This window comes from Typopeltis vanoorti, chromosome 5, assembly GCF_054136105.1.
Source record: "Typopeltis vanoorti isolate ZY-2024b chromosome 5, IOZ_Tvanoo_1.0, whole genome shotgun sequence".
NCBI classification, from domain to species: domain Eukaryota; kingdom Metazoa; phylum Arthropoda; class Arachnida; order Uropygi; family Thelyphonidae; genus Typopeltis; species Typopeltis vanoorti.
In genome coordinates, this window is record NC_143553.1 from 50,622,568 (window position 1) to 50,647,198 (window position 24,631).

Below are 24,631 nucleotides of genomic sequence, written 5' to 3' on the forward strand. Positions count from 1 at the left end.
TGAAAGAAATAACTAATTTTTTCTGGATCATCCCCTCCCCCAATCTCCCTTCAACAAATTTCATCTAATCTTCCAGATTATCTAACTCACTGCATTTGTGTACTATACATTTACAACAACTTTCTTTATGAGTGGATCTCCACCCATCTACAGATCTCAGCAAACAGCACATTTCGCTGCAATTTAAAAAAATTTTTTTTTTTTTTTTAATTCAATTAAACTGCAATTTCTATAAAAAAAAAATTAACAGAAAGAGGAACTATTGCCATTTTATTGGGAAAGACCAACATGCTAACTGCATTATAAAAAAAAGACAAAACCACAACTGTATAATTATTTCTTTCAAGATTTAGAATGTACTATGCATAGGCAAGAAACAGTGTTATTAATGATGTTATTGAAACTTCCTTGTGTTTCAAAAGAAATCTTTTTTTTTTTATAATTACAGTATATTCATTATCTTTCTCACTTCCTATCTATGTCTATATATAAATCTTAATATATCCTGTTGAGCAACTACTTTTTATCACTGCTATTTATAACCTGTCAGACAGAGAGAGAAGCAGCTACATCAGAAAATAAGGATTAATGTTCTAAAAATATCAGTCATTTTTACAATTTAATTAAAAAATTCTCCTTTGATAATAATATTCAGTGAAATGAATTTACAAATCATTATCAGTCTCTACAATATATATATTATACAAAGAAATATATACAAGTTAATAACAATTCTAAGAGATTATTTTGATAGATACAGAAAAACATAATTATTATATTTTATAAGGAACTTGAGCTGCTTTTTTTTGTTTTTTTAAAACAAAATGAAACTTAGAAAATTAAACACACACAAAAATAGTATAAGATTTTGTACTACATATGAAAAGAAAAAATAATTTGTAGGGAATAAAATAAAAAGTTAAATTTACATAATTGTATTCATTTATATAACAGGACATCACATGACAAAATTTTTAACTCTTCTAGAGTCTGAGTTATTGCAAATAATGCTGACCATAAAATATTTCATTCCAAATAGCTAAAATTTTTACATCAAGCTACATCATTTAGTTCCATTCAATAACCATGAAGGAAATTGAGAGAGCTGAAAAAAGGAAATAATTAGTTCATGGGATAAATTAATTTTTATTGTAAATTTTTTATTTAAAGTAATATTTTATAAGAACCTTTTTTTTTATAATCCTTTATGTGGATTAAAAATTAAGATATTTTTTGGGTTCCAATATATGCCTGATGTGTGAAACACAAGAGACCACAAATAAGGTATGAAGAATTCTTCTGATTGTCCTTCCTCCACATATTTAAATTTTAATTCTGGGAATTTTTTTAACTTGTCTTTTGGCCATTTCTGTGCAGCCTGTTTTATAATACAAGAAACTTCAGAAACCGATAAGTGTCTCTCTGCTAGTTCTAGGTGCTCAGTAAAATAGATTAATACTGTATCTATGTTTTGAATAATATCCTGAAAATTAGCATGAGTTCTGAAAGAATTAAATACATGACGCTTATAAAGGAGAGTATAAAGGAGGTCAATATTGTTTTGCAACTGAGAAGTTAAACAAGAATTTAGGATTTCCAAAAGCATACGCTGAACTTCTTCTATAATAGAAAGATCTTGCATTAAATCTGATGTAACTAAATCCTCCTCACCATCAGATCTTCCACTATCACTACCATTTTTCAGCTGATTTATCATTCTTGCTTGACGTTTACTTAAATTTTCAAATAATGTAATAAACCGCTGACATGCATATGGATGAAGGTCTGCGAAACTACTTGACATATTTGCAAGTGCTGCCAGACAATTTGTATGGAGATATTTATCATGCATTCGTGTCATATTATATTGTATAGTTCGAATAATGACCAGAACCAACATACTGCCAAGGGACAGCTCAGATAACGCCCGTTCAGTATACCAATTTGTATTTCTAAGGATAATATGATGCACGGCATTGTTAAAATGTTCATCTTCACTAAGCATCAAGAGCACAATCAGTGCCATATAAATATGATGTGAATTTCTTTCTGGTGCATTATACAATATTTTCAATATTGGCACCACTAGTTCATCAATATTTCCACTTGAAACAACAAACTGTTTGAAATTATGATTCCTATGAAGTAATAAGTAGAGAAGAAGTGTGGTCTGATCATCCTTCAAAGTTTCACAAAGTACAGAATAAAGATGAGAGTAATCATATTTAAATGCAGGAGGACTGTTAACAGCTGTCTCATCAGGATGTTCGACAGAGTTTCTAAAACTAAACAGAGCTTCACGATAAGGATTAGAAATTTCCTTTTCATTTGTGTAATGGTTAACTAAAGTCAGCAGTAATATCAAGCACTGATTTGCCAAGACTGATTTCATAGTTGTAGAGTTCTCTGTTAAACCACTCCGTGTGTATCTTAATGTTAAAACACTCCAGAGGCCTGATGCTAATCCAGATATTATACCACCACCTTCTCCAGAGGCATTTATACAATGAGGGCACTTTTCCTGTTTCACATAATGCTGCAGGAGAGCCTTTATAAGCAAGAGAGCATGTATAGAACACTTGCCATGCATCATAGACTTGTATATAATGGATCCTGGGGTTGGTTTTGAATAAAACATTTGCACAGACAGTAACACAAGTAAGGTACTAACAGCTTCCACTGTAATGGTGTATGTAACAGGAACTAATGGTACATCTACAATAATTTCAACTAATGCATTTATCAGCAATTCTAAAACACTTTCTGACTCTCCATATTCATTATCAGATGGCTGTGAACTGTTTGCTTGTTCAGAGTGAAAATGCTTAACTATACTGTCATCACCAAGTGATTCAATAAAATACTTTGTTACACAGCGAATTATAAATAAAGCATTGTAGGTTTGCCATATAAATACTTTATTTTCACACTGAACTGAGGCTTTTAGTTCAGCAGCTCTTAGCAAGAACACCCGGGTTAGGGAGCCTAAGTTGCCTGTTGCAAAATTGTTAGTCAGCAAGGCATCAAGCATTGGGCGTGTGCTATCTTCAAGTAAATGGCAATCTGCACAAGTATGTGGAGGAGAAAAAGTAAAAGACAAAAGTTGATTCCAAAATGGATCATTATGTGAAATGGATTCCTTGCCTGCAAACTGCTGGAGATATTTGTTATTCTGAAGTTCAGTCAGGGTGCTACTTGTGGTACCCATCTTCCTTAAAAAGTCAAAAACCTAAAAATGAAAACATTTGATTAAAAATATCCATCTTAAAATATGAAATAAAGAATAAGAACAGTACAATGTAACCCAATATGTCAGTAACTTAAGGAGATACTAATTTAAAAAACATTCTAAATCATTATATCCAAAGAAGCTTGAAAAATCTAACTGCCATTAATCAGCCAATTCAAATTCTAACAACTAAAAAAAAAAAAATATATTTCAAATAGTATCAAACCAGCTCTCAGTACATGGTCAAAGATCCCTATTAACAGCAATGAATGTGCGAGACAGAAAGTTGTAATCAAATCACTGCACAGTTACTTTCCTCTACATCATCCACATGACTTGGCTTATTAAAATAAAGCTTTTATTTACAAAAAATTCATAATGACTACAACATTTTAATACCATATGTGCTTAGAATTATAATTCCTTATGATGCCTAATTCTGGAGAACATCAATGTTTCATATAATAATGTACCATGGAGGTTAAATTATACACTAAAAAACTTTAAGTCGCATTTTCACAGGCATCTAGTGTATTGCAGGATAAAAGGCTCTTAGAACAGATTGTATAATAAAGTAGAAGAGTTCAAGGTGAATCGAATGGTGGTAAGATACAAACTAAGAAAACCACAAATTGAAGACTGAATAGTGTGATAATATGAGGAATTGAAGAAAAATGTTTGCAAAGGAAAGTAATATGAAAGCAAGAGTAAATGAGGAAGAATTATTTCACATGAGCAAAGATTATGATTGGTTAGAAGTAGGAAAGAGAGACGAATCAGACAGTGAAAGAAACCAGGATACATATTACATATAAGTATGTGTAGGTTATTAAACTTATTTAACAGCAACACAATTATCAGAAATAAGAAAGAAAAAAAAAGTGACACAGATCAGTGCTACAAAACTTAGCATAAGCAGTCAGATCATAATGAATTCATGAGTGTTAGAATATGAAGGTATAGAATTTTATTCCTTTAACCAAGAATGGTCTGTGCGGTTAGCCTATGGCTATGCACTTCACAACCACATGACTGGGGAAGGAGTGTCTTAGGTTCGATTCCTGTTGATGGAGCTCAAGGATCTTACTCAGCCTCAGACTCTTCTGCCCATGCCCAAGACCGGCTAACTCGCAAGTAAGCCAGTGTCTCGGGCAGCAGGGTTCTCCCCCCCCCCACAGTTTATCTGGGGTTTATCATCCCGCAAGCAGGCAAGCTGGTCCCATGAACACACACTGATTACAGTTAATGAATATCGCCCATAGGGGATGCAGCAGAGGAGTGGCAAACTGGTTGCATTAATACACCAGTAATCCCTCATTAGGAGGGGACTCAAATAGTCCTTGGAAAGATGAGAAGGATAAGATAGGAACCAAGAATGTGTTAGCAGAGCTAATCTCAGGTGGTATGGTCACTTAAACAGAATGGGAAAGGAAAGATTAACAAAACAAGTGTTCTCTGCCAGGTTGGCAGGAAAAAGACACAGAGGAAGACCAAGATATAGGTGGATTGTTACAGTAAAAAGTGCCTTAGAAGATAGAAATATAGGATCTGATAATGTAGGAGTCTTGACATGTAACAGTTTGATTTGGAGGAAAATTATGGATAAGAAGTTAGTAATGATGTAAGTTTCATGCAGTACTATCATATCCTGTACATCCCCTTGAGGGTACATATCAGGAATTTGATGATGATCATGATATGTTATATACTTGACAAGAAATTATGTTCTTGTTTTCTTTCATATTTTACTCTAGCATAAACATTGAATCAGCAGGTTCTGTCCTGTATGCCATCTTGTGTGCAAGCATGTGAGGATTCAGCTGTTTGGAATTATATCTCAAGGGGACTGTACATCCCCTTGAGGGTACATATCAGGAATTTGATGATGATCATGATATGTTATATACTTGACAAGAAATTATGTTCTTGTTTTCTTTCATATTTTACTCTAGCATCAACATTGAATCAGCAGGTTCTGTCCTGTATGCCATCTTGTGTGCAAGCATGTGAGGATTCAGCTGTTTGGAATTATATCTGAAGCAACTAAAAGCAAGAATAGTACATATGATGTCTGTTCTCTGGTGGGCTTATCTGTTTTCACAAAGAAAAACTTGAGTTTACAACCAAAAAAACCTTTCACATCTTCATAAGATTTAACTAACCTCATGACTGATTGCATGTGTGGAACCACACAATAACTGTATTCTTAGGTGGAATAAATGCCTGCTGTATCAGCCATGTAAAGGTCTGTAGAATTCGAGAAGTGAACCAGTTACACATGAAGAATCATTCTACTTGATGAGAAATTATCAATTTGAAATTAATGAGACAATGGTAATTTAATACAAAGAGTTATTTTAACTCATAATGTGACAAACAGGGCACTAAGTTTCCCATTATATAACAACCACACGTTTTTTTAATATATGAAATACTGAAAGCACCTGTATAACTTGTGACAAAAATGCTAAGAAAAATTTTAAATACATTACTTTTAATTTTCTTAAATACTTACAAAAATTACAATTAAAATCTATATGAACCATTCTCTGTGAACCAAATTAGGTCTGACAGTTGTTTACAACTTATGGTGCAAAACAGAATTTTTCATTGGCATTTTTTTAATGGTAGTTCAAAGTTTATTTTTCACTTGGTTAGACTATAATAAATTTAGTTTAATCCTTTATCCAAGTGTGAGCAAACAAAGTTTGCTCCTGAAAATATCTTCAAGACTGGGGTAAGGTAGTACAATACCGGGCAACTCGTAGCAAAGGTGGAAAAAGCTAACATCACTCCTATCTCGGTATCTCCCATAATGCAAAACACATCTCCTTGCGGATATGTATAATGTTATGCATTAAGGAAAGGGCCACTACCCAGAAAAGGTGGCACAACGTTTGGCAACTCCTATAGGTAAAGATGACCTCGCCATTGCTTCTGCCTGGTATCTCCACTTCTGGGCCTGGTTCCCACTGAAGAGACCTCGATAAAGGTCGAAACTAGTCTGGGTAGTGGCCCTTCCCTTAATGAATAACATTATACATATCGCAAGTGTTGTGTCCTGAATAGGCTAAGAAATGTTTAATGTAAATTATTCAGGTCACAACTTTAATACAATTTAGGCAGAGAATATGGAACATTGGCAATAGGATAAGTGTAAGCTGTTTACAAGTACAAAACAATTAAAATTTAGGAATTTCATGAATTTGTATAATAAGCTTTTATATTTTATATATAATCTGTATTAAGTGTGAACCAGATATAGAGATCTATGTAAGCTGGCAAATCCATTTGAAAAAGCCAGTCTCTAGTACTAAATTAGCAAGGCCTATGAGTCAGGGTTCAAGGGTCACTTTTGCTGTCCTGCAATATGAAAGAGAAGGGAGGGAGAGAAGTATTGGAAAAGGAAACCTAAGCGTCTTCCAGGAAAGGAAGGCAGACACACGTGCGAAAAAAAATAGAGGGAGCTAAGGTGACCGACGTTAGCACACATGACCGCGTTGGCGCACATCGCGAAGATCGAGATTTGCCTAGAGGAAAGAATTATGCAAAAAGGCCTTGCAAAGACGATTCGAGATCTTTTTTTCTTGGATTCCTGATCTCTCGGACAGTGGTTGAGCTCGTCGTCGGGGAAGGCATTTGGTTCGTCTGTCGTAGCGTTTGCATTGGGCCAAGCTATGTCCGTGCTCTAGGATAGCTGTGCGTTGTCGTGCGACGGAAGAACCAAAATTTGATGCCGGCCGTACAAGGCAACATTACCGTGCCACCTTCCAGTTTTCCCGTAGAGATTCTACTCGCACAGATCTATGGAAGATATCCTCTAAAGCGACTATATTGAAGGCCTTGATGACCAGACAAGGCAGGAAGAAGTTTTAAGAATTCAAGGACAGAGATGGTAATGTAGACTTTTGAAATTCTAATTCCAGTTATAGAAGAGAGTGAATTCCCTGTGAGAACATTTGTATTGGACTGAATTTAAGGGACTGTAAGAGTAGTCTACAACTAGGCATAGGTCCAAAACAGTGTTAAGATTTGCTTACCCACGAGGCCTAGTAGATATCTGATTATGCTAAACTTAATGTGTAAATTGTGCTGTTGTGTTGATTAATGGCCACATGTATCAGACTGGCATGATGATGACCTATGAATTTATACTAAAATGATTTTATTAGTGGTTAATGCAATTTAATATGTGTGATTAGTATAAAAATTAATTAGAGCCTTTGATCTAAATTGAGTGCAACCATATTAACCTGCTTGAATTGTATTATTGTGTATCACCTTAAGGCCCATTAAATTGTTTCATTCATGTACTTGCCTGATCTGCTTACGTTATATGAATTCAAAACTACCACTCATAAAAATATCATCGAACTAAGCGGGATAAACCCATTAGTACAAGTATATTAAGCGAGCCACGACTGTGAAAAAGAATTAAGCAAGCAGAGGGGTAAAATTAATCTGGATCTAATTATCATGTGTCACTTTGAGGGGGGTCACCCTGAGCAAGAATCCTTTCTATCCTAGGTATTAGCTGGCGCAGTAAAAAATAAATGTGTCAATAGGGTGAACTCCATCAGATTGTTGTGTGATAAAATGATGTTTAAAAAAATGGAGAGGCCAATAAGACTGCAAAGATCCTAAAAAATTAAATTAATTTGATAGGAGACAAAAGATTTACGTGCATGTGTGAGAGAGAAAGGACAAATAAGTAAAGATAAGGTATAGTGGTAAGCTAGATATAGAAATCAGAACGCGATAGGAAAGAAAAGATATAACACAAGGAGATGTGTTTTGCATTATGGGAGATACCGAGATAGGAGTGATGTTAGCTTGGTCCACCTTTGCTACGAGTTGCCCGGTGTTGTACTACCTTACCCCAGTCCTGAAGATACTTTCAGGTGCAAACTTTGTTTGCTCACACTTGGATAAAGGATTAAACTAAATTTATCAAAGTGAAGTGATTTGATCAACCATTATTCTACTGGCCTTACCTCTAGTGAAAAACTACATCAACGCTATATTCTATTTATAACATCAGAGAACAAATTTATATATAATGTTAACCCCCCTGCCAACCAGCCATGACATCTATAGACGTCAAGCTAAATCTGAATAGGATTCTGTAACATAACCCTTTTTTAATAAATTACTTTGGATTTAGAGAAAGCTGTTGAAAGTTTATTTTTCACTTGGTTAGAGTATAATAAATTTAGTTTAATCCTTTATCCAAGTGTGAGCAAACAAAGTTTGCGCCTGAAAGTATCTTCAGGACTGAGGTAAGGTGGTATCTCCACTTGGGCCTGGCTCCCACTGAAGAGACCTCAATAAAGGTCGAAACTAGTCTGGGTTGTGGCCCTTCCCTTAATGCATAACATTAGACATATCCGCAAGGAGATGTGTTTTGCATTATGGGAGATACTGAGATAGGAGTGTTGGTAGCTTGCTCCACCTTTGCTAGGAGTGCCCTGGTGTTGTACCACCTTACCCCAGTCCTGAAGATATTTTCAGGTGCAAACTTTGTTTGCTCACACTTGGATAAAGGATTAAACTAAATTTATTATAGTCTAACCAAGTGAAAAATAAACTTCCAACATCTTTCTCTAAATCCAGAGTAATTTAATAAAAAGGTGGCACACCGTTTGGCAACTCCTATAGGTAAAGATGACCTTGCCATTGCTTCTGCCTGGTATCTCCTCTTCTGGGCCTGGCTCCCACTGAAGAGACCCCAATGAGGGTGGAAACCGGTGTGGGGCAGATCTGGCTTTGAGAGGCTCCGCTTGGAGGTAGGTTTTTGTCTGTCTCTGAGTGGGGCCACCGCTGAGATTATTGCTCTGCTTGGTGGTGGGGTGTGCCTGCCACTGGGTAGAGCCAATGCTGAGAAGTTCTTCTCGGTGAGAGGGTGAGCCTGTCATTGAGTGGAACAATGCTGAGTTGGGCGATCTTTCGGGATAGTCTTATTTTTAGAGCCCATTTCACCTATACAAAAGGTCGAAACTAGTCTGGGTAATGGCCCTTCCCTTAACGCATAACATTATACATATCCGCAAGGATATGTGTTTTTCATTATGGGAGATACTGAGATACGAGTGATGTTAGCTTGGTCCATTTGCTACGAGTTGCCCGGTGTTGTACTACCTTACCCCAGTCCTCAAGATATTTTCAGGCACAAACTTTGTTTCCTCACACTTGGATAAAGTATTAAACTAAATTTATTGTAATGGTAGTTCACTATGACATATTTTAGTTCCACATCACTCTCAAAAGAATGGATAAAATCTTTTTTCAAAATTAATATATTTTTGTTTTCTTATCATTTCTATTACAAGGGTTGTTCGATAAGTCCATGCAAAAATGAAGAAAACAATTTTTTTGGGACAAACATTTTTTATTTTTCAACATAGTCTTCTTTGAGGTCTATACACTTACTCCAACGATGCTCGAGTTTTTTGATCCCATCCATATAGTATGATTTGTTCAACTCTCCAAAATAGGCAGTTGTTTTGGCAATCACCTCATCATTTGATGAAAATCTCTTTTCTGCCAGCCATTTTTACATGTTTGGAAACAGATAGTAGTCCGAGGGAGCCAAATCTAGAGAGCAGGGGGGGGGGGGATGCGAAAGGACTTCATAGTAAACAGAACAATTTTGAAGTCACAATTGCAGATGAGTGAGCAGGTGCGTTGTCATGGTGAAAAAAATCTTGTTTTTCGCCAAGTGTGGTCATTTTTCCTTTATTTCATTATTTAAACGATCCAGCAAAGATGCATAATACACTCCGGTAATTGTTTAGCCCTTTTCCAAAACGTCTATGAAAATTATTCCACGAGCATCCCAGAAGACTGTGGTCATAACCTTTCCTGCCGAAGGAACAGTTTTCGCTTTCTTTGGTGCAGATTCCCCACTTACAACCTATTGTTTTGACAGTTCCTTGGTTTCAGGCTGGTAGTGATGAATCCATGTTTTGTCCACTGTTACGAAACAATGCAATTTTTGCATTGTTTCGTAATCCGTTGAAACAGCTTCAAGCTGTCCTTACAATAGTTCATACGTTCACGCTTTTGATCCAGTGCGAGCAAACGTGGCACTCATCTTGTGGAGAGTTTTCTCTTAATCTAGCTCGCCAGCTCGTGGTGCACCTTGGGTAATGCTAATTGAGCTAGAGCGATTTGGCAGCCAGTCTAACATGTAGTTCTCCTGGCTAAGGCATGCAGTCAAACAATACTGATTTTTCTAATTTTATTGATGATGCTGACAAAAAACTGGGATTTAGCCTTAAGATGTGTCAACTGAATATAGAATTAACAGAGCAAAATGTGACTATCTCTGCAAAATACTACAAGAAAATAACATTGATGTTGGGCTTCTTCAAGAAATGCATGCTGAAAACAAAGATGACCTTAATAGAAGAGGAAAAATAACTGGTTACACTCTGACTGGTGCTACATACCACCGGAATTATGGCATTGCAACATATATCAAGGATGATATAGAAAATCTTCTGTCCTGACAACGAGATGTGATAACAATACTCATCTTGTGAGTGTGAAAGTTCACAACATGACAATAGTCAATGTCTATAAACCTCCTTTAACATCTTGGTCTATAGATGTGATGCCTACTTATCAACATCCAACAGTATAGATTAGTGATTTTAATAGCCATCATGAAGAATGGAAGTATGGTGATAACGACGAATGCGGTCCTACCCTCGTTCAATGGTCAGAAATAAATAATATACACCTTGTGTTTGATGTCAAGGATAGAAACACCTTCAGATCATCAGCATGGCAAACAGAATCTAATCCAGACTTATGTTTTGTTTCAATAAACACAGAAGGGCAACCATTACCAACAAGACGATATGTACTTTCTAACTTCCCACACAGTCAACATTGACCAGTATTACTGGAAATTGGTATGACACTACCTATAGCAAGATCCTTTCCACGACCGCATTGGAATGTGTTCGTTGGATACCTGCTAGAGTTGCAGAGTACAAGAGATTTGTAGGAGCAATCATATTAACTGCGAAAAAATATATCCCTAGAGGTTGCAGAAAAGATTATGTCCCAGGATGGAATGAAGAGAGTGATCATCTCTACAGAGAGTTCCTGAAAAGTGAAGATCCTAATATAGCAGATGAATTAATACATAGCCTGAACTCATCTCAAAAAAAAAAAATAAATAAATGAATTGATACGGTTGAAAACCTTGACTTCAAACGATCAAGTAGAAAAGCTTGGAATGTTCACCAACAACTATCCACAATTAATCTACCTAATAGAAAACGCACAATTATCTCCCCTGAGTAGCTAATCAAATCATTAATATGTCAAGGGCACCTAGGGACTGTGAACATATCAAGAAAATTAAAAAAGAACCTTAGAGCTTTAAAAACAAATGCCACTGCTTTCTCACAATATGCCTCAATCTTCGTTATAGATGAAATAAAAGCCATCATAAAAGATATCAAAGCAGGCAAGGTCCCAGGCTTCAAAGGTATCCATCCTGAATTTCTGATTAATAGCGGGCCAAATACTATAAAATGGCTCTGTGAATTCTTTAATGATATACTATTGACTGGCCGACTACCTAGCCAGTTTAAGAAGTCAAAAATAGTTGCTATTCTTAACGCCTTCTGTACATACAACAGATTGTCCATACCAATTATGCAGCATGTCCCGATTGAACAAGCTGGTTTTAGAGAAAAATGTGATTGCTGTAATCAAGTGCTGACTTTAACATCATACATAAAAGCTGGATTTCAGAAGCAAGAAAAAACAGCTGTCTTCCTGGATCTAACAGCAGCCTATGATATAGTATGGCGTGAAGGTCTTATATACAAATTTCTTAGCATTGTCCCATGTAAACGGACTGCACACTTAATTTCCTCCATGCTCACTGAACGTTTCTTTCAAGTTATATTAGGAAATAAAATGTCCCGACAACGAAAATTTAATAATGGTCTTCCGCAAGGGTCAGTATTGGCACCCTTACTTTATAACCTATACACATATGACTTGCCTGCTACCATCTCACGGAAGTTCTGTTATGCTGATGACATTGTAATTGCCATTCGACACAAAAACATAAGTCAGCTTGAAGATATACTTACATAAGATCTGAAAACGATAGGTGAATATTACAAAAAAATGGAGGCTCAAGCTCAATCCAGACAAAACAGAAGTATCAAGCTTTCACCTTAATAATCACATGGCAGATGTCACATTACATATTTTCTTTGAAGGATGTTTACTATGACACAATAAGTTTCCAAAGTACTTGGGTGTGACCCTGGACCACACGCTCTCTTAAAGCAACACCTAACAAATGTTTCTGCTAAGTTAAGAACCCGTAACAACATAATACAAAAACTAATAGGCACGACATGGGGAGCAACAGCTGATAATCTGCAGATTACAGTTCTTGGTCTAGTTTTCTCTGTTGCCGAATATTGCTCACCAGTGTGGCTAAATAGCACACATGTTAAACTTGTTGATAGCCAACTAAATAATACAATGAGACTGATTTCTAACACAATTAAATCAATTCCCAGACACTGGCTTCCAGCTCTTAGCAACACTGTTCCACCAAATCTGCGCAGGACTAAGGCTATCTTACAGGAGTATAAGAAAATCTTGGAGAACACAGCCCTACCAATACATTTAGATCTCCCAGACTTAAGTGCTATGACGACTGAGATCAAGCCATCCACCACTACAATTAGCCCAACTACTACTACAATCTAACTTTGACCTGAAGCAAAAGTGGCAAGAACAGTGGGAGAGCCAGACAGATGACATCACCAAATTTTCTTTCAAAGAATTACAAGAAAGTTTTAATGCTTGCTCACACCTCTCATGAAAATCCTGGACTCAGCTTAATAGAATATGAACTGGTCATGGTGTATGTGCGACATACTTTTCAAATGGGGTAAAAGACCATCCCAGCAATGTGATTGTGGAGCTCAAAGACAAACTGTGGACCATATTGTGACTCAGTGTTATATCAGAGCATATTCAGAAGACAAATTGGACTTTTTAAGTGCTACATCCGAAGCTATGAACTATCTGACCAATATGGATGTAATCATTTAATTTTATTGGTTTTTAAAATGACTTTTGACTTTTAATTTTATATGTTTTTAAAGTGAAAGTGTATTGTACTGCATGTTTTGTTATTCATGCCATACAAATAAATAAATATGTAAAATATTATGTATGCGGTCATTTGAGATGCCCACAGCCTTAGCAATTTCACGCACCTTCACTCATCTATCATCCATCACCATATCGTGGACTTTTTCAATAATTTCTGGAGTAGTGATCTCAACAAGGCGTCCAGAATGTTCAATGTCACTTGTGCTCATATGGCCACTTCGGAAGTTACTAAACCACTTATAAACCGTTCTAATTGAAGGTGCAGACTCACCATAATGTTTATCAAGCTTAGCTTTAATTTCCTGAGCTGTTTTGCCTTTCAAAAATTAATGTTTAATCACTACATGGAATTCTTTCTCATCCATTTTTCATAAATCACGGTACTTGATTGATTCAAATGAACGCCAAACACAGAGTAATAGATCTATCTGACTGAAACTTAGTGTGTGATCCTCCAACAATTGCCAGCAACTAAAAATAACCTCGATATGTACTGGTGGCACCATCTCTTAGACTTTGCACAGGCTTATCAAACAGCTCTCGTATTTAAAAATAACAGTTGTGAGATATCCATGAATCTAAAGTGACTCTGGTTTGCACCTTTAACTAAGATTAATTACATCCACACAAATAAATATGAATGCTAAAATTCAAATTTAGTTCATAAAATGTAAAAGTTTTAAGAATCATTAAAGGAAAAGATATAAACATCCATTATTATTTCTTCAGATTTTTCTGCCTTTGGTCTTAGATCTGTTGCAACAACATTCAATGCAACCCATCCTCCACTGCTTCCATCTGGTCTTCTGATACTTGGTTTCCATTTTTTTTGTTCATCTAATTATTCTATATTTTTGCCATCTGTCAACATATTTCATCTTTCCTTTTTCTTAGTCATTCATTTACTGGTTGTAAGGCATACATACTCTCTTGTATATTTCTTCATTTTTCTGATTTATTGAATTTTGTTTTCTTTTTTATATATTTGTCTTAGTTACAATATTTAGATATTTATTTTTCCATATTGTTCTGTTTAAACTTCAATAAATCTTGTTTGCCAATAAGTGACTGCTCTTCTGCACTTTATTTCCTTCTGAGTTAATCTGAATTCCTTGGTATTTAAAATTCATCACTTATTCTATTATTTTGTGGGTCGCCCACAATGATTCTTTTGCATCCATGGAGTGCCCATAGAAATAATAATAGTTGTTGGAAGTTTTTCCACTTGGTTATTTATAAATTAAAGATGACAAGAAATTATATTCTTGGTTTAATCCTTTATCCAGGTGTAAGCAAAGTTTAGCCCGACGTATTTTGGACAGGGCAACTCATATATAGAGGCTAATGACTTCACATCACTTGCCTTAGTATCTCATAATGCAAAGCGCATATCCTTACAAACATGTATAATGGTATGCATTATGGGAAGGATCACTACCCAGACCGGTTTAAATCTTTATTGAGATCTCATCAGTGGGAGCCAGAACCAGAGATGACACCAAGGTTGAAGTAATGCAGAAGTCATATTTCCATATACAAGTAGCCAAAAAGTGTCACACCTTATTATTAAATGACTCTGGATCAGAGATAGTTGTTGGAAGTTTTTCCACTTGGTTACTCTATAAATTAAAGATACCAAGAAATTATATTTTTGGTTAATCCTTTATCCTGGTATAAGCAAGCAAAGTTTGTGCCTGAAGTATTCTCAGAACAGGGCAACTCATATATACATGCTAATGACTTCACATCACTTGCCTTAGTATCCCATAATGCAAAACACATATCCTTACAGACATGTATAATGAGATCTCAATAAAGGTTGAAACCAGTCTGGGTAGTGACCCCTTCCCATAATGCATAGCATTATACATGTCTGTAAGGATACGGAATTGGAAGTGAAAGAATCAGAGGTGTATTAGGTGTTGGTTAGATGTAATAAGGCTGTGGGAATGCATGACGCATCACCACGCATTCTTAAGGAATGTCCACCATAGTTGACTATGCCCTTGACTTGGTTATTTAATGAAAGTCTCGCAGAAAGGAAGGGTCCTAAGGAGTGGAAAGAAGGCAGAATGGTATCACTCCAAAAGCATGGCTCTAGGACATAAGTTTCCAATTACCAGTGTGTATAACTGCAAATGTGGTCAAGGTGTTGGAGAGATTGGCTAGGAATGGAATACAGGATTAGGTTGATGGTTACTACCCTTCACAGATCCATGCTAATCATCTTTATGATGATTAGCATGGATCTGTGAAGGGTAGGTCCTGTTTTAGCAATTTACGTGCATTTTATGATAAGGTAATGGGTGTGTTAGATAAAGAAGAGTCATATGCAGTGGTGATATTCTTGGACTTTGCAAAAGCGTCTGATAGATAGCCATATGATAAACTGGTGTACAAGCTGCAGACGATGGGAATATAGTATATTGGTTATATGGATCAGGTTTTGGCTTTCTGAATACCAGCAAGTTGTGTAAGGGAGCAGTGCCTCAAAAAAGGAGGGTAACCAGTGGCGTCCCCCAGGGTTCTATACTTGGGACCCTGCTGTTTAACTTCTTTGTAAATGACATATCATGTAGACCGACTGGGGATCTTCAGTTGTTTGCTGATGATGCAAAGTTGGGGAGAATTATAAGTAGCACTGCTGATGTTAATTCCCTTCAGGAAGATTTGAACAGACTTTTGACTTGGACAGAGGAGTGAGGTTGTAGTTTTAATATTAATAAGTGCAACTTATTACTTTTTTTTGGAGCACAGAAATAGGATGTACTATATTGACAGTGCCGTGCAGGAAGTGGATGAGATTAGAGATTTGGGAGTGATGGTTGACAGTAGATTGAAGTTTAGAGGGCATATTGCTAGTGTTGCTATGATAAGTACTCTAAATGTAGAGATAAGGAAGTGGTTGTGCCATTTCCTTATCCCTACATGTAGAGTACTTCTTAAAGTCTCCACATCACACTGAAAACCAGTGTGATGTGGAGACTTTAGAGAGGGTCCAGAAGCAAGTGACTAAGACAATATCAGGACTTTGGACTACTGGCTATGGAGAGAAGTTGAAAAAAAGTGGATTGCAGAGTTTGGTGAATAGGAAGAAGAGAGAGGATATAACAGAGACATCTAAGTTAGTGAGAGGATTTTATCGGATTAATCTAGATAAGATTATAAAAAGAGTAGAAGGCTAGAGGGGGAAAAAAACCAGCGGTCATTCTTGGAAGTTATGTAAAAGTGTGGTGAAGAGGGGGGGGAGGTGAGGAGTAGATTTTTTACATGGAGAATTGTCAGTGAATGGAACACATTGCCAGAATGTGTTGTTAATGTAAGGAGTGTTAAGGATTTTAAGATTCGGTATGATAAATATGTTGTCAGTCTAATGAAGTTCCCATGATGAGTCTGCCGACTTCATGGAGGGTGCAACCCATGCTGAATAACAATATTCAGCATGAGTTGGTGAAGGGCAGGTCTTGTTTAGTAAGCTTACATTTTAATAAGATGATTCTTGGACTTTGGAAAGGCATTTGACAGATTATCACATGACAGATCGGTGAGGTGGATTGAAGATTGGCTTTCTGAAAGATACCAGCAATCTGTGTATGCAGAAATGGAAGGTGATCAGTGGAAGGCATCAGGGTTCTGTTCTTGGGCCCTTACTGTTTAACTTATTTGTTAATGATATTTCATGTGGATTGAGTGAGGATCTTCAAATGTTTGCTGATGCTGATTGATCCAACATTTCCTTATGATCCCACAGGAGGATCCAAACAGCAGGGTAAAAAACGAATCTGGAGCATATAGAAATGTTTTAGGGATATTTGGAGAATAGAACAATACTAAGAATAATGATAAGTGCCTATTGGATTTCAATTCAGGACAGTCATCACAGAGAAATGCAAAAATTCACATGAAGAAGAGATGACAAGAAAAAAGAAGCCTTTTTCATTATGGTCTTGTTGATAGTGATCTTCATGCTGGTTCAGGGTACAAGCATACATAAGAGATCTGCAATTGGAAATGATCATCAATTACTTTTAAGCAGAATAATGATATTTCATATGGATTCACTGGAGATTTTCAAATGTTTGCTGATGATGCTAATTAGGCAAAATTATCAGGAGCAGTGCTGATATTAATTCTCTACAGAAAGATTTGAATAGATTTTCAGCTTGGACAAATGAGTGGGGTTGCAATTTTAATATTAATAAATGCAAGGTGTTACACTTTGAGATACAGAGATATAAGGCATATCTCTGTATCTCTGATACAGAGATATCGGTGGAGCTATACCTGAGGAAGTGAATAATACTCAGGATTTGGAGTGATGGCAGATAGTAGACTGAAGTTCTGAGGGTATATTGCCCACATGTAGGGATAAGGAGGTGGTAGTGCCACTACATAAGGCACTGGTCCAACCATAAATGGATTATTATGCTCAAATTTGGTCACTCAGTTTTTAATGTGATGTGATCAAAGTGATATCAAGACTCTGGAATATTGTTATGAAGAACATTTGAAGTAATGTGGATTACAGTTTGGTGGATAGGAAGAAAAGAGTAGTATGATAAGGGATTCTACCAGATTAATACAGAAGGAATTATAAAAGAGCAAATGTTAAGAACAGAAGAACGAGAGGCCATACCTGGAAGCTGTATAAAGATGTGGTGAAGAAGGGTGTGAGGAGTAGACTTTTTGCACGGAGAGTTGTTGGTGAGTGAAATGCATTGCCAGAGTGCAGGTAGCGTAAATAACTTTAAAGTTCATTATGATAGACATACTGCTAGTTGAGTGGACCTCTCATGATGAGTATGGACTCCATGAAGATTACTGAAATAATACTATAATAATAAAACTGGCTATATACTGAGATGACAACTGACACAACAGGAAAATCTGGCATAGAAGTTACTCCACTTCTGCAAAGAAAAATAATCTAACAGTTGCTGATATATATTTTGCCACAGGCTACAGCAGGCACGAACTTAGTCCTCTTATAGTAACATGCATATATTTATACAAAATGACTTCAATCATAAAAAAAGCACATTTTGTAACAGCATTATCAGTACTAAACAAGATGCTGTTTGTGGAATAAGCATCATAGGCACTTTCTGTTTTGCCCAATTCTGCCATTAATATGGCAGCAAAATGATTCCACCAATTTTAATAGTCACTCAAATATCAAATTTCATTATAAAATGATATTTTCTCATTTTACAAAGCTTTGATAAGACAACATTTGGATTGATGTACTCAGATATGGCCATCTGGGTTCCAAGATAAGGAAACAAAAAGGTGTAGTGTAAGGTAAACAAGATGATATCTGGTATGTGGAATTTATGAAGATAGGTTGAAAGAATGCAGTCTGCAGAGTTAGAGGAATACATGGAGAAGAGGAGATATTCTAGAAACACACTAGTTGGTAATGGAGAATCTTACAGTATAGATAGAAGAGAAATTTTTCAGATTTTGGCAGAAAACAAAAGTGCAGTATGAGCAGAAATTGGAAAATCAGGCAAAGAAAAAACCCAAGAGAGTTTTTTTTAGACATGTGGCAAGTAGAAAGAAGAATGATCATGATAAGTTATGGTTAATGGATGAAAATGTTAGAATGGTAACTGCTGCAGAAGACATAGTTGAGGTATTCAGTGATCAGTTTATAAGGGTGTTTCATTCTGATCAGGTTGGAATCATGAGAAACTTAAGTGTAGAGGACGGCTTAATCATTCTGCAGGGTTTTTTTTTCTTTTCTTTTTGTTCTTTAAATAGTGATTTTCTCCGGTCTAACTTTCCTAATAGAGAAGTCATCTTATTTGGGAGATTTTAATGTTTACAACTCCACACGCACTAATCTGGCAGATAGAGATGCTGAAGTGTGTATTCAGCTATCACAAAAGATCTCGCACAAATGTTCACATGACTACAAAAATACTTGATTACTGAAAATCCCCCCCTCCCAAAAAAAAAACTATGTTCTCAGAAATGATCTTTGTAAGTAAACTGAGTATGTTCTTTGTCCTGTAGGCAATTCAGACTAGTATTGATTACTCTCTTATGGAGCAAACACTTATGCATCCTCTCTCATCCATATGTTGATTAGCATTATAAAATACCTAGAGGAGACAATGATTTATTGCCTTTTTTGTGTAATGCCTCCAAAAGGGACTAATGCAGATTAAAAACTAGCCACTGTTTTTAATTTGAGCTAGCAAAAAGAATGATAAAAGTCTGGCTACACACTATTCCCATTTCAGGAGATTAACATTAATATTATTTCAAGACTTCCTTGTATTGAAAACATTCAGCATTGGAGCATCAACTACCTATTCTGATAATGCATTCACAACTCAACATGCAGAAAAATCTCCTTTTCCCACCATTACTTACAGGACTCATCCACAGGGTCGTGAGATAGTCGCTTGCCTCTGCACTCTCTATAGTGTTTCCCTATCACAGATTCATAGTTCACAGAAATTCAGATGTGGCCTTGTACAGAGAAACTATTATTTCCTTATTCATTCTAGTCAGTGTCCTCATTCTTGTAGCAATTTTCTGGATGACCATTACAACTTTTGTAACATGTGACCTGAACTTTTGTTCATCATCCAATAATGTTCCCACTCTCAGATCCCTTAATTCTGAAGCAAAGTTACTCAAATACAAACCTCTTGTTCCATCCTTTCTGGCCAAGTGCATAACTGACATTTAGCAACACTGAACTGCCATCCCCATTCAAATCTGCTTGTAGCATTCACAGCTTCCTGAAATTGCTCTTCCTAATTTAGCACCAAGCAAACAACTGAACATCTCCTTTCACTTAAACAACTGCAGCCCCAGAATAAAAACCTTGTGGCACTCTGCCTTTCACCTTTCCTTTTCAAGACACCGCACAACCATACACAACTTGCTGGCTCCTACTGACCAACCATTTGCTGTAATCAGGCAGGCTATCAACTGACTATTCATCCTCACCTCATCCTACTCAATTTCATGTGGAATTCTATCAAACACCTTCGCAAAATCTAAAAAAAAAAAAATTATATTGGATTTCCTATTTATGACATATTAGCTTGATCAGGTTAGGAATCTCCATTGTCAAAAGTGTTCTTCTGATTTTTAAAAGTTCTGCAGTAATTTCATTTTCACCTACTGCCCTGTTATTTTTTGATAATATAATAACATTCTTAACTTCAGTCAGAGTGCCTCAATCATGGGTTATGCAGTACTTCTTTCCAAACATCATACCTCTCTGGTCATTTAGCAATATTCAAGTTTGTGGTTTATATTCTCTGAAGCATTCCATCATCTGAAGAACCTCTGATTTATTTGCATTTTGTTCAATTAATTTTTTGTCTAGCAACTATTCTTCTTGCCTAGTACATTACTAGTTAAATTTCTCATTATTTTTGGCAAAGTATCCTATAACATGTTCAATTTAACTTTTTTAATTCTTCATATCCTCTTTACATGAATTATTAAACTATTTGTTTCTCTTTCTGTGGCTTGTGAATTAAAGAGTTTGTTTGGAATGCTGGGACAATAGTGTTGATCTGACTCCAATTTCTATCTTTTTAGTGTGAGATGAATACTGCATCTGCTACTATCTTTTCTTCATACTGTCATTGTATGCAAACTTTTTGATATATGGAGAGGGGGTGGTCTGGAAAGTTCTGATAAACACCTAGAACAAAAATTAATTAATTTTATGTCTTCTTAGAAGAAAAAGAACAAATTATTACAGTTTGATGAAACATGGGGATTAAAGAGTTTTAAGATATGTTCTTTTGTGTGGTTATATCAGACGCTTCAATATCATTTTTGTTCTAGATGTTTATCAGAACTTCCCAGACCCCCCCCCTGTACAGATTAAACTTTCTATTAAATTTCACCACATAACAGACAGCCTCAGCATGAAATATAATATTACTAGGTAATAATATCTGCATCAGTTTCTCTGATGCAGATAAATATAGACATTTCTTATACATGCTTTGTGTTTGTTTATCATTACACCATCTATTTCATTATGGTAAAATGTAAAATTATGGAGGATACTACTGTGTTAAGAATAATAAATTCAATTTCCTAACATTTCTATCTTCCTATTAAGGTCACCATGTAAAAGACACACACACAAAAACAAGTTATGTTAAATTCAGACAGTATGCCAAAGTATCAAAAATTTGGTCAATCATTACCCTGCTAATGATACCTTTGGTCAAAAAAAGTTATATCAAAAACTAGAGTACTGTTTTATATGGCTGGAGTTCAAATTCAGTATCATATTATCCTTTAATGAAAAATACAGCTAAAACATTAGTGGTGGCTTAATCAATAGTAAAGTAACAGCCGAGGTTTGTTACTGTCAAAATTATGCCTGAAATAATTAGTGACGAGAGCAACCAAATAGATGGAATATGAAACAATCAAATAGACATGGTCTATCTGAATGTTTCATATTCCATCTATAGAAGACCATGTTTGTTTATGAATATTTTTTCTGGGAAAATATGTCTTAGTAATTACTCTGTGAACTTTGGAAACAAAGTTAATAGCGCTAATCCTACTGTCACTACTAATGTAAGGCAAACTATTTGGATCAACTGCTGGTTGATATCTTGTCTCTTATCCTCTTTTGACATTAAAGTCATCCATAACTTTATGCAATGCCCAAGTAAAGCATCATATATTCTTTTCAGTTTTTCCTAAAATATCACTGGCAATGTCATCCATATCCTCTGTTGGTGCATAACTGTTAATCACAAAAGCAAACAAACACACATGATCATGTGGTATGCAATGGTATGGCATACTGATACCACTATTAAACAGTGAAGTGGATATATGGATGCAGTACATTTAGAAATTCAGTATGTATATGTATATATATATTTTACACATTTACCTAGTATTCAAATAAACTTAGTTATTTATTGAAATTTGCATTGTTACACCTATTGTTAAGATATTTGCTATAACTATTTTCAGAATTTTAAATTACTTTCATGTTTATATATTAACACATTCCTGCCAGGCTGCATTTCATGCAAATTGCACCTCAAGCAAGAAATGTACTTTGTTTATTGCTACAATAAAACTTTTACTGTGGTTTGCGACTATACGAGCGAAGTCCAGAAAATGAGACAATTGCTGCACTGGAAAATTCCCACATCACCAAGAATGAAAAAAGCAAGAATGAGCAAGTCAAAACTGAAGGCAATGCTGATCTTTTTTTTTTTTCTTTTTTTTATATCAATGGTGTGGTAATGGTTGAATGGATACCAGAGGGTCAGACAGTTAACCAACATTATTACCTTGAGGTTCTGGCCAAGCTGAGAGAATGAGTGAGGAAGAAGAGACCACGAATCTATGGAAGAACAACACTTGGATTCTCCATCAGGACAAAACTCCAGCCCACTGTCTGTAAAGCAGTATCCGGCTGATAAGAAGATCCCAATGTTGGACCATCCACCTTACTTGCCGGACTTAGCTTCATGAAACTTTTACCAAAGTTAAAATCCGCACTGAAGGGTATCCATTTTCAGTCAGTGGATGAGGTAAAGCAAATAACACCTGATGACCTCCAGCACTGCTTCCAACAATGGAAAATTCGTATGCAATGGTATATAGATAGAGGAGGAGAGTATGTTGAAGGGGATAACATTTAAGTTGTACAATTGTAATAATAAACCGCATTTTTGCAACTAGTCTCGTTATTTAATAGCCACACCTTGTACAGTATGGTGTTCATTCCAGTTGTTTTTAACACTAAGTTTTAATTATTTTCACCATATTTTCACTAAATACAGTATTATTATTATTATACAGGCACTGTCATGGAGTCCGAAGACTCATCAGGAGACCCAATCTATACACATCATCTATCATACCTCTCCTTGAACCCATTAACAGACAAACCACTCACAACTGACTCAGGCAACCAATTCCTCATTCACAACTCTCAAAGCAAAAAAATCTAGTCCTCACAATCCCTACTAACCATACCTTCATTCAACTTCCAGGAATGACCCCTTGTTCTGGTCCCTCTAGCCAAGTGCTCAAATATTTCCCCTGCATCTATCCTATAAAACCCTTTAAACAACTTAAAGGGTTTTATAGGATAGATGCAGGGGAAATATTTGAGCACTTGGCTAGAGGGACTTTAAACAACTTAAAGGGTTTTATAGGATCTTTTTTTTCTCCTGTCAACAAACTTCTGCAATCCACACACCTTCAATCTATCCTCATAGGGAACATTCCACAGGCTACTCACCTCTGAATCCTCTCCACCACTTTCTCATCCGCAAGAAACTCAGGCGACCAGACTTGAGCACAGTAATCTAGACGTGGGCATATCAAGTCCTCATAAAGAGGAATAACAACTTCCTTATCTCTACTTGTTAATGTGTTCTTCAATAACCAAGTAGTCTTATGGGCTACCTTAGCAATATGTCCTCTAAAGTTAAACTCCCTGTCTACCACTACCCCTAAATCTCTAGCTTCATCTATTTTTTGGAGTACAGTGCAATCAATGTGGTACACAGCTTATAATCTATTTATCCCAAAATGCATAACTTTACATTTCTCGACATTAAACTGACACTGATTAACTTTTCCTCATACTGACAGCCTATTTAAATCGTCCTGCAAGCTCTCCACATCGTCCCGATTAACTATTACTCTACCTAATTTCACATCATCAGCAAACAACTCAATATTTCTTTTCAGGTTATTTTCAATATTATTTATGTACAAATTAAACAGCAATGGTCTTAACACTGAACTTTGCGGCACACCACTAGTCATCTGTTTTCGCCTTGATTCTGCCATGCCATATGCCACTTTTTAATATCTGTCCAGTAGCTACCCTCTTATCCACTTAAACAGTGTCATATTCATCCCCATTTGTTCTAATTTGCATAACAGAATTCCATGTGGTATTCTGTTGAATGCCTTTGCCAAATCCAGCAAAATCATCATGTAGCCATTTCCTTTATCCAACTCAGCTGTTACTCTATTATAAAAAGTTAGTAAATTACTAAGGCATGCCCGATCCTTCACAAAGCCATGTTGACCCTCATATAAGATCATATTTTTATTTACCCATTCTTGAATTTTCTTTTTTACCAATTTTTCTAGTACTTTTACCAATATCCCTGAGATACTGATTGGAACTCTATGAGAGCTGAGACTTTAATTAAACAGTGTACTCAAAGGCACTTCCAAATCCCTTGCACATTCTCA

General features: G+C 35.9%; 1 protein-coding gene across 1 annotated transcript in view; it reads right to left on the reverse strand.

Moving 5' to 3' along the window:
* Positions 1 to 600: 600 nt before the first annotated feature.
* The window catches only part of LOC150106399 (dymeclin), a 53,597-nt gene continuing 29,566 nt past the window's right edge, over positions 601 to 24,631 (reverse strand). Inside the window, exon 2 of the mRNA XM_090393118.1 lies at positions 601 to 3,229. Within this exon, the coding sequence (XP_090249244.1) occupies positions 1,196 to 3,208 (2,013 nt within the window). The 5' untranslated portion in view covers positions 3,209 to 3,229 and the 3' untranslated portion in view covers positions 601 to 1,195. The remainder of the gene's footprint in view (positions 3,230 to 24,631) is intronic.